The sequence below is a fragment of the Capsicum annuum genome, chromosome 12, assembly GCF_002878395.1.
Source record: "Capsicum annuum cultivar UCD-10X-F1 chromosome 12, UCD10Xv1.1, whole genome shotgun sequence".
Taxonomy (NCBI): Eukaryota; Viridiplantae; Streptophyta; class Magnoliopsida; order Solanales; family Solanaceae; genus Capsicum; species Capsicum annuum.
The window spans coordinates 203,422,921-203,435,066 of NC_061122.1; the positions used below are offsets into that span (position 1 = coordinate 203,422,921).

The 12,146-nt window shown below is 33.8% G+C and overlaps 1 protein-coding gene across 1 annotated transcript; it reads left to right on the plus strand.

Annotated features, from left to right (window-relative positions):
* The first annotated feature begins 1,710 nt into the window (after positions 1 to 1,710).
* On the plus strand, positions 1,711 to 2,921 carry LOC107849871 (basic blue protein). Its single transcript, XM_016694407.2, has 2 exons — positions 1,711 to 1,945; positions 2,555 to 2,921. The coding sequence occupies exons 1-2, from the start codon at positions 1,780 to 1,782 to the stop codon at positions 2,755 to 2,757; spliced, it is 369 nt and encodes a 122-aa protein (XP_016549893.2). The 5' UTR covers positions 1,711 to 1,779; the 3' UTR covers positions 2,758 to 2,921.
* Positions 2,922 to 12,146: the final 9,225 nt, after the last annotated feature.

Sequence of the window (12,146 nt, forward strand, 5' to 3'; positions counted from 1 at the left end):
AGTAGCACAAAAACATTCTAATACATGATTTTTGCCAGATTTTTAATCAAAGAGATCTTTCATATGTATTTATAACCTAATACTCAGCAAGATACATAGCTTTTGTACCTTTGGTGGAGGGTCGCGTGATGTATCTTCTTGTCGTTTCCAACTAGATACATCATTCTTATGTATCTCCAAACTCCTTTAACAGATACATCATTCTCATGTATCTTTATTAACATCATCATCTTCAACCTCCATTGATGAATCTCCGAATTCCTTCTATTTGTACCTTTTTTAGCCGATCCCGTGATGTATCTTCATTCTGATACATATTTGACAATGACTTTTCAATTATTTTAACAGAGCTTCATCGAAATTGGTCGAAGCAATGGAGATAGCAATGACACCACGACAACGGCTTGACGGTGATGATATGGTGGTTTTGTGATCTGTTTCAGTTTGTTTTTAATAGAATTGGGAGAGGGGGAATTGGTTTCAACGATGTTGGAAGGGCAGTGATGGTGTGGGTGGTGGTCGGCTGCATGAGTCTAATTTTATAGTCGGCAATGGAGATGTTTCGGCCGCTCTTTTAGGTCATTTAGGTGATAATGGAGGAGTAATGTTATGTATGGTCTTTTTGGAGAGAGAAAGTGAAAGTTGAGATTTTTGTAATTATTTGGTAGAGGTGGATTTTAAGTAAATGTGGTAAGTTAGAGTGTACCATTATGTTATTTTTCCAAAAAAAATTGGAAATGTCATGGGGCTACTAGGTAAATTAAATGTCAACAACAAACTCAATGTAGTCCCTCAATTGTGCTCTATAATCCAACAAGGGTGCCTAGCTAAAACAAATTTTATTTTTTCTTATTTGGTATTATTAATTTTTGGTGTTTGCTGGGACAGAAAGCAATGGTTGATGCTTTTGTTGATACTTGATAGACAGCAGAAACTTATATGCGGTTCATTGGATGCTTGAAATCTTTTCGGAAGAAAATATATATATATCTTTCAACAAGAGGGAAAAACGTCCTAACTAGATGGATGATTCATACGACGAAACATGCCAGACATGTCCGGTGCAAGTGTCGAATGGGAAGTTCAAATAAGCATCCTCAAGGATCGAACGGAGGAACGGTGCCTCACCAATCGAGCCCGTATCTAGCTCTGGAAGCGCAGGATGAGATTAACTGAAGATGAGGACATGTTTTCCTGTCCGAAAATCACAGAAGAGGATGAGATTTTCGTCGGTCAGTGCACAACGACATAATTAGTGATCAATCAGGAGACTATGAGAGGGACGAACCCTATGCAAGTAGTTCCTAGATTTTCCTATAAATAGGCCATTAGTCATTTGTATTTGGGGTTTTAGATTCTTGATTCACACACTGTAATGCATAGGATCTGTATTTAGGTCTTCAGGGCTCGGTTCCCAAGATCTAATACATGACTTGATTATTTTCTTGCTCTTATATATTCATTTCTCATTTCATTTAAGATCAAACTGGACCACGTGTCTCATTTTGATAAATTCAACTGTCCCGTTTCACGCACCAACATTATTGATCATTCGACTGAATTTACTAATGATGGTCAATGGTGCATGTGGATTGGCTATGAATTGATTTTAAAATTCGTTAACAGGGATTAATCTATTGCAAAATAACGTTTTATAATCCAACTAAAGCTTCTACGACATCTATATAAAGGCCACTTCTTCTTCAATTTATTCATCCTCACTACATCTCCTCATATATTCTACAAAATTAATACCTTTAATTACTCATAAATCAAAAAATGGCAGGTTGTGCTACAAATTTGATGTACTTATTCCTCATTTTGGGCCTTGCTGCCCCTACCTTGGCTACCGAATACATGGTTGGTGGCTCCGTTGGTTGGAGCCTAGATGCCAACCTTCAATTATGGCTCAACGGAAAGACTTTCAAGGTTGGCGATGTCCTCGGTAAGTAATTTTTCTTACTCACTCTGTTTCAATTTAAGTGGCACAGTTGAAATTTCGAGTGTTGACTAAGTTTTTCTTTAATCGTAGTTTCTTTATAGTCTTTTAAATATTTATTAAGATACTAATTATTGTGATTTATAGTATTTTTTTAGATAGTTTTCAAATATATAATTTTATTTCAACAAGCTTAAAGCTTTTATATGTCCGGTGAATTTTCGAAGTTTGAATTTCGAAATTCCAACTGTACAATACTTCCTCCGTTTAAAAAAGAATGACTTACTTTGAGTTGATACAAAGTTTAAGAAAATAAAGAAACTTTTAAATCTTGTGGCCTTGAATTAAAGTTGTGTCAAATGTACCAAAATATCCTTTAATCTTATGGTTCTAAACATGCCATATGGAAAGTTGAAATTAAAGTATTGTTAAAAAAGAAAAGGGATCATTCTTTTTTAAACAAACTAAAAAGGAAAATAGATCATTCGTTTTGAAACGAAGAGAGTATAAAACAAGATAATGGAAGTATCTCATAAGTCTTTTAATTGATGATTTACATGTTTCGTGACAAGCTTTTTAGTATGCTGTGAAACCTTTTTTTTTGTATGTGTGTAGTTTTCAACTACGACCCAAAACTCTGCAACTTGGTTCAAGTGGACATCACGGGCTATAGCACTTGCCTTCCAACAAATATATTGTACATTGATGACAGTGGAAAGACTACAATCACTCTTTCAAAAGCAGGAGTTTTCTACTACATTTCTTCTCTCTCCAACACCTGCCTCGATGGCCTCAAAATAATAATCACTGTACTCTGAAAAACAAAAGGAAAATAATTTCCTGCTTAGCTTTTCTCAGTTGGATGTTTGAATAATGTTTGTCATCGTGCATGGTTATAAATCATGCATGCATGCATGTCTGTTTATCTCTTAAGTATCTTAATAAAGTGCCACCGTGAGAAGGTTGGTATATGTTTTCTGTTTCCTCTTTCAACTTTCACTTGAAAGTAGTTCTACATTTCTTAATGTGGTGTTTCATCAAGTTATTACTCGAGTCTGGAGCCTAAAAGGGAATCATTATTTATCCAAAATTTTGAGAAGGCAATGAAAAATAGAAAAACTGCATGCCAAAAAGGCAAAGACAATGAAGGCATCCTGCCTCACCTTTAACCAAATAGTTAAAGGTAAGGCGGGAGCACTCCCACATCTTGTGAGGCGCCAATAGTGACCCGCTTTACATTTAAGATAGAGGAGTTAAACGTAAGGAAAAAAAATATGTGGTATTTGGCGGATGAAAATTTGTTGGAATACTTTCTTTTTCCTTCAAAAGGCCAACTTGCCTTGAACAATAATTTGTCGGAAATTTCCTATTTAGCTATAACAAATTGATTAAATCTATATAAGTGATTGTAAATTAGCCATATTTATATCCTATGTACCTATTTTTTTCTATTTCAAAATAGTTGACTCTCTTTTTAAAGTAATATTTATTTTAATTAAGTTGTTTTTTTTTAAATCAAGAGGATTTTATTGTGTTCTTTCAATAATACTCTTATTATTAAATGACTAAATAAAGTGTAACTACTCAGATTTATATTTTCAAAGCATAATTAATATGTTAATTTTGTTAAAATAAACCCCTAATAAATATTTTTTTTAAGAAAAATATCACAAGAACCAATCGCAAATACTTTAACTAACGTTATTACTTCCTCCGTTCACTTTTACTCCTATACAAGAGTTAATTTAACTAATCATTGGAGTTAAATTGAATTAGATTAATTTGATATTTAAGTGGGAAAAGAAATACTTTTTTAATAAACATATTTTTAAGGTTTTATAAATGAGGGAGAGAATTATAAGTGAATAATTGAATCCTCATGAGGTGAAAGTTCAAGTAGCTAACCACCTAAATTATAAAAAAATTCCCTGGAAAAGAAATACAAAAATAAAGAAACCGCTAAAAAATGTACCAATGATAGCATAACAAAGCAAAACCATGAATAATAAATGGTGTCGTATTCGGTATGCATCAAATATTTAATTCAGTACGATGAAGACTTAGAAACAGATCCAAATCGCAAGCTGAAGAGAGTTTTCTACGAATATTCCAAATGAAGTCAATGGTTTTCGTCGCAAAATTAAAATGATGGGTCTTTTTTCTTTTTTGCAAAATTTAAAATGACGGAGTTTTCTACTAAATATAAATTATCAGTAAAATTTTATATTTTAAAAAGTTGAAATTATGATTTGGAATCTCAGATAATAATTTTTTGAGAATTTGAAAATTCATCTCATGATTTCACTGTTTCACTGCATGTATGAACGCTAATTTCAAATCATGAGATGAACTCGCATATTTAAATACTGATTTCAAATTATGAGATGAAGTCATATGTCCAAACACTTGCTTAACTCAGTTTTCTAACTCAGTTTTCTACCAATACTCCAAATGAAATCAATGATTTCTGTTGCAAAGTGACATATTCTATTAAGAGAACTCTAATAATTAGCAAAAAGTTGTGAAGGCTGCTCCGATATATATTGCATCTGACCAGGATGCAAGTGGCAGAATGAATTTTTATCTTTCCTTATTTTAGTATTAAAATTTTTGGCATCTAGTTTTGACGAAAATTATTCTCTGGGAGATATTTTCATATCATAAGTCATTTATGTGGTGTTTGGTTGCCAGAATTGCTTATCCTGAGACTGATAAAGATAAATTTATAAATAAGGTCAAAACCATGTGTGTTAGAACTAGTTCTACTTAGGACAAGTAACTAGCAGATTAATTATCTAAATGATAAATCAACAAGCTTAAACGTAAGTAATAAATACAGAACAAATCAAGTTTTCTTTCATCTAAAATTCTTCATATGTTTTTTAAATATTTTAATTGTGTTATGAAGTAATAAGAATAAAACAAGAAGAATAAGCAGAGAGAAGGGAGAATGAAGAGATGAATTGCAACGAACATAGCCCATATATTTAAGACAATCATATAACTTTTTTAAAAAAGAAATTAATTTCATCAACAATGTTGAGTATGTTGAATAGATCACCAAAAAGGAGGGGCACTTGTTGCCTCCAAATACAAGGTTGGGAAATCCCATACTTATATTACTATTAAATAAAGGAATTGGTATGTGTTCTATACACCACAATATATACCTTCCTTATGGAAAAGAGGAAATAGATTCAACTCATCTAAGATTGGCCTTATCGTATCTTATTCTAATACTAGGCATCTGCCATTTATCCATTTTGAAGGGACCCCTTGACGTCCCTTGGTAAGTTGTGAAAATTATATATCATAGCAAATTCTCTCTTAGTATAGCGCCATATTTTGCCTGTTGGTTCGCTACCTGATTTGCTTCTCTGAAGCAGTGGACCACTTCATCATTAGCATGACTTAAAATTCTTGATAAATCCTCAATGAAGAACCTCAGTTTTTGGTTGTTGTCATTCTTTCTGGGAATCATATCCTTGATGATTAGTGAGTCCATCTCAAAAACAAAGTTACTGAATCCATTTTGTCTACACCATCCTTCTCCAAATCTAGACGCATATGTTGCTGCCTCATTGTTGCTTCCACATTGATGGAAGAATAGAATGATGTGATGAGTTCGCTTCGATCATATCTGATGATGCCTCCAATTCTTGCATTACCTGTATCATTGGAAAAACTTCCATCAGTATTAATTTTAAGGGAAAAATCATCAAAATCACCCTAAACTATACGCGAAGTCATTTATACACCTAAACTAACACGATGATCTATTACACACTTGTTCTTAATAAAAGTGAATTTAATTGCACCCTAAATCTGAGGTGGAAATAATATTAAACAAAAAAGAAAAAGAGGAGAGTCAAAAGTCAAAAATACTCGTTAAAACCCCTCCACCCCACACCCTCGCACACCCTCTCTCCTTCACCCCCATCTTTAATCTTTGTTCTGTTCTCTCTCCATCTTGTTTATTCTTCATTTTTTTAAATCACAACCGTTCCTTGCTTGCTAAGGTTGATGGGAGTAATTTTTTCATGGTAGTTCTTGGAGAGAAAAAGAGAAAATATTGAGAGGTGAAATCGTCGTCGGTCGGAAACTTTTTTGGTGAAGCCTTTGAGATTGATCAAATTTTATTCCTTCCACCATCAAACTCACCAATCTGGGGGATCAATTTTTCAATTTATTTTTGTATTTCAGTTTTTTCTATGTAAATATTTGTGTGTTTTCTAAAAATTCTATCTTTTTAATATATTTTTTGTAGATCTATCTTCTCTCTATAAAAATCTTCTTTCGATTTTTCTCAGAATCAATAATAGTATATTGAAATTATTCAAAATCTGTTTTGGTGTTGGGTGATAAAATTAGTGGTGAGGCATATTGATTTTTTGTGACAATGATGGTGTGTGATATTTGATGATGGGTGGCGTAATTAGATGGCGATGATATTGCAAATTTTGGTGTTGTATAATAAAGAAAACTGAATTGGACGAAATTATTGCTTGATTGTGTTGATTTTATATCAACAATGAAAAAAGAAGATGATTACATTATGGTCATTCCATGAAAATTGAGCTTCACGTGTAAAAAACAAAGGAAAACAAAGGAGGAAGAAGATAAAGGCAAAAATGGTTTAAAAAAATAAAATATTATAAAAATTACACGTGTCGCTTGAAACTTATCTGATTGGCGCGTGTAAATCACATAGAGACATGCGACTGACTTTGAACATTGGAGGGGCTATTAGATTCACTTTTATTAAGAATAAGTGTGCAATAGGTCTTCGTGTTAGTTTAAGTGTGTAAGTGACTTTTCGAATATAGTTTAAGGTGGTTTTGATGACTTTTTTCTAATTTTAATATTACTAAGCATAAGCTTATCCCAAGTAACTTTCTGCCATATAAGAGAAGGCCTTAACCTTTCAATAGTTTCAGAGATACTATGCCAAGTAGGACTGGGCATTTGGTTTGATAGTTTAATATCGGTTTGGTTTTTCGATTTTCGGATTGATAAAAATGACAACCGTAACCAAACCAAAATAAATTCGGTTTGGTTATTTCAAATTTTTATTTCGATTTTAAGATTAAAATAGTGAACCTCTCTTTGTTATGACTGGACATTTAAAATTAACGATGTTTTTTAAAAAATAATTTTTTCAAACCTATTTTTCATTCCTAGATATAAATAACTCAGCATGAATGAAACTAAATGTTATAATCATAAATTTAACATAGTATATAACTTTATTATGCATAAGTTTGCATAAACAGTCAGAACTCAGAAGAGTGATCACTCCCGAAAAGAACACAGTCGGCACTGCAGGCTGTAGCCCGCAGTGGTTGTCTGGTCGACCGGTCTCCGGCTTTGGTATTGTTGTACAGATGACAATCTCGCCGGCGATCTATGGTTCGATCGATTGTTCAACTATTAGACTGTTGTATGCTGTTAGTTGTATGCGGCGTGCTATTACTTATTAGTTATTAGGGTTGCTATTATATATTTATATATATTATTATATATTAAATATTTAATAAAATATCTATATTATTAATTATTTATAGAATTTTGGTTTATCAAAATTATTTTTTTGAAAAACCAAACCGTTTAATTGAATTTCAAAAATTGAAAATCGAAACCGATCTAAAAAATTGAAAAGCCAAACCAAAATTAAAATTTTGATTTGGTTTTTCAATTTTTTTTAATTCAAACCAAAATATGCCCAGCCCTAATGCCAAGGCATAGCCATATCAAAATTAGAGAATGTCTTCTCCACTATTACTTGATAGACAGTCACCATATCTTGATAAATATTTACTATCATTTATATCACTCCTTCTTGAATGTCTAGTTGATAGACAATGTGTCTCATTATAACTTTACTAGAAAAAAATCTAGTAAAAAAATTTCTAGTGAAGAAAAAGGAATACACGTCACTAATAATACGTACATTGAATGCCTCATTAAAACCTTACAAGAAAAATTCAATGGGACAAAACCTAATGAGGAGAAAAGAGTACAACATGTGTATTAATCCTCATTGATGAAAATAACAATAAAAAGTTTGAATCGTCACATTTCAGTCTTGTGCACCATCTTATCATAAGTTGTAGTTGGCAGAGATTTAATGAATAATCATTCATATTATCATTAAAAAAATCCGTTTTACATTGATGTCACTATTCTTTTGGAGTTCATATTTTTATAAAAGCTTCAGTAGAATGTGCTTTGTTTTATCTTGTTTTATGAGTTCGTTTTGATCCCGGATCAAAATTAGTCAATATAAATGTCATTGGTTTTGTTTTGACGCGTAGATTCAATATTTGATATTTTTAGTAGAGTTTGGAACTATTCATAAGGAGTAAGGCCTTGGGAGTAAATTCTCGGTTTCGAAATTTTGACTTTTGAGGTAGGTTATGACTTAACTCTTTCAGACTAGGCTGGGTAGTAAAATGATGATACAAAATGCAAGTTAAGAGTGGGAACTAATCATGAAAAATGGCTATCAATGTGTTGTGCCCGTGTGAGGGCCTATATGTAATGTAATTGTTGAAACTGAGATATTATGTGATATGTGTGATCGTGTGGGGTCCTATGTGATATTGATAGTTTTGAATATATGTGAAAAATTATATTGTGTTGTTGAAATTTCTAATATGGTACCATTGGTATATTGTGATATATTCATACTTGTTATTATATGAGATATATGGAAATTCATAGATGAAACAAAAATAATGAGTTAATATTGGCTCACATGATTGTGGAAATGTATAATTTAGTTGGTTGTGAAAATATATCATTGTGATTGATTGTGAGAATTACATCCTCATATCATACTCATTCATGAAATATTAGTACCATCGTAGCAGCATCTAAGAAACACTGGCAACACCTTTTATAAAACCCTCTCCGAGGGAAGTGTTGGGGAGAAAATATTGTAACACCTTATAAAACCCTCCTCTAGGGATGTGCCTGGGAGGAGGTATGAGATATGTAGATTGTATACGGGTTGACGAACCCCTCATGGGTCCTACATTTGGAAGCTTGCCCTTGTAGGTGTATACGAGAAATGTGTGACGATCCCAGAGGTTGTGCGACGACCTTATGCATCATCATCGTCATCATCATCATCGTTGTCGTCATCATCATCATGTACATCGCACTTACTTAATTGTGTTTATGTTGTATTGTACTGCCATATTAACTTGTCATCTATGTATTTGTGTTACATTTCTTTACTTGTATTTGATGATCTTATATCTATATGTTCTCCCCTGTTCTACTTATATGTGACATAATGGATACTTGTGTTCTATCTTGGTGTGTTGTTGTAAAGTATGTGATATATTAGAATTGTTAGTTCAAGCGGTGTGGGTTACCATTGTGGGATATTTTCTAATTGCAGGTGACGTGCCCTTAGTGTGTATTTGGTATGCTTTATTTTCTACTTTGCTTGGTCGGCCTATGATACCTACTGAGTACAAGTAGACAGTACTCACTCCTACTTTACCCTTTCGGTGCAGCTTTAGGTTCGGGTGCACCTCAGACTAATTGATTTTGGGTGCCTTCAGATTTCTCAAGGTAGCGGTTGGATATTCATACATCCAGAGTTCACCTCTTTCTTTCTATATTAGTTATGTCTTTAGTAGTGTCGGAGATAGATATTTTTCATTATGGTAATTTTTTTGATGTGTTTGACTCCAGAACTGTAGTAGTAGTTCTTATATCGCTGACACCTGATTTTGAGAGTTATGTCTACATGTGTTAATTTTATTCTTTTTGCTTTTATTATATCTGTGCTTTGGCTTCATTCTAAAAGCCTTACCCTTAGGGGCATTTCTATTTTTTCTCCGTGTGTATCATCTTGGGTGAGAGGCTTACTTGTCAAGGTTCGCTATGACAAGTGCCATCATAACCTATAGATTTTTTATCGTGACAAATTGGTAATAGAGAAACTAAGTTTCATTGATGTCAACAGTGTAAGAACAAGATGTCTAATAGAGTCTCGCAGATCGATACGTAGATATTCTTATCTATCTTCGAGAGGCTATAGGATGTTTTAGGAAACTTTTCTCATCTTATTCTTTATCTTGTGAAGTTCTTTTAAACCTTGTGTTCTGAGTTGTGTTTTACTTTTTTTACATAGATGGTGTTGCTTATACGACTTATCAGTTAAGAGATGATCTTAGTGATTGGTAGAGGTTGCTTGTGAGCTGTATACCCCGTGATTCACCTGAGATGACTTAGGATCAGTTTGTTGATAATTTTTTGGATATGCTGGATGAGTTTGATAATTTAGAGCAAGGCTCCATGACAATTGATGAGTATGAGGCACTCTTCCATGCCTTGTCCAGATATTCCTATGATAGTATTTTCATCGAGTCTGAGAAGGTTCAAAAGTTTTAAAGGGTTTGAATATTTTTTCTTCAGTTGGATACATCTAAGATGGTTGTGTTTGGGGATTTTTTTCAAAGTATCATGGATCATGCTAAGATAATAGAGGATATTCTTAGTGTATCTTGGGGGAGGCATTAAAAAGATTTGATGTTTTGGTGAGTTTGGGAGTCATACCTCTCAAGGCAAAGATTTTAAAGGTTCTCGTGGATATCATGGTAGGCCAGTGCAGACGGTTTTACAGAGTTCAGGTGGTTGATCTTCTAGTTCAGCAGTTCAGGGTATCCATTAGAGCCAGTTGTACCTTCTCCTGTTGATACTTGTCATAGAGGTTGCTATGGGTGTGATAAGATCGGCCATGTGTCTAGGAACTATCCTCACTAGGTGATTCGAGCTACTCCTCTTTCATCTATGAGAGATAAGAGTACTACCAGAGAAGTAAGAGGTAGAGGTGGTAGAGCCTGCGATCATAGTCGTAGGGATACTCAGCTAGTTGGGGGTCATGGTCAGTGTTATACTATACCTATCAGACCTAAGGCAGAGGCTTCTGATGTTGTGATTATAGGTCTCGTCCCCATTTATTTTAGACCTATATATGTATTATTTGATCTCGAATCGACTTTCTCCTATATGTTTGTGTATTTTTCTTCAGATTTTGATTCTGTTAGTGAGCATCTTGTCATGCTTATTCGTGTATCTACCCCGATAGGTGATTCTTTAGTGGTGGATCGAATGCACCGATTTTGTGTTGTGACTTTTATCAGGCGTGAGACTTTGGTAAACTTTCTTGTGTTAGATATAGTCGATTTTGATATTTATTTGGGTATGGATTGGTTGGGTCCTTATCAGGATGTCTTAGATTATTTTATTAAGACTATGACTATAGCTTTGCTAGGTGTGCCAAGGATAGCTTAGTAGGGTGTACTACATTCAGGTCCTAAGAGGATTATATCTTATGTTCAGTCTCGTAAATTGATTGAGAGCGGATGTTTATCTTACTTGGCTCATATTCGTGACACTAGTGTTGTTTTGCTTCCTTCCTTAGATTCTGTCCATGAGTTTATAGATGTGTTCCCTACAAAATTTCTTGGTATGCCTCTGGATCGAGATATTGATTTTTCTATTAATGTTGAGCCAGGAACTAAGGTCATTTCTCTTCCTCCTTATAGGATGGCCCCAACAGAGTTGAAGGAACTGAAGGATCAGTTGTAGGAGTTGCTGGTTAAAGGATTTATCTGACCTTGTATTTCACCTTGGGTACGCCTGTCTTATTTGTGAAGAACAAAAATGGGTCTATACGGATATGTATTAATTATCAGCAGCTAAATAAGGTGACGTTTAAGAATAAGTATCTTTTTTCTCGAATTGATGATTTATTTGATTAGCTTCAGGGTGTTGCGGTGTTTTTGAAGATTGATTTGAGGTCTGGTTATCACTAATTGGGGATTATAGCTTTGTATGCTCTGAAGACAACTTTTTAGACTTGATATGGTCATTATGAGTTCTTGATCATGTCCTTTGGGTTGACCAATACCCCTGTCACATTTATGGAGTTGATGAATTGGGTGTCCAACTGTATCTCGACTCCTTTGTTATTATATTGGTTTGTTCCAAGAGTGATGTTGAGCATGAGGAGTATTTGCAAATTGCGCTTCAGAGATTAAGGGATGAGAAGTTATATGCAAAGTTCTATAAGTGTGAGTTTTGGTTTGAGTTTCTTTCTTTCTTGTGTCATGTGGTGACTAAGAAAGGTATTATCGTTGATCCAACCAAGGTTGCAGCGGTTCGTGATTGGGCTAGACCTACTTTG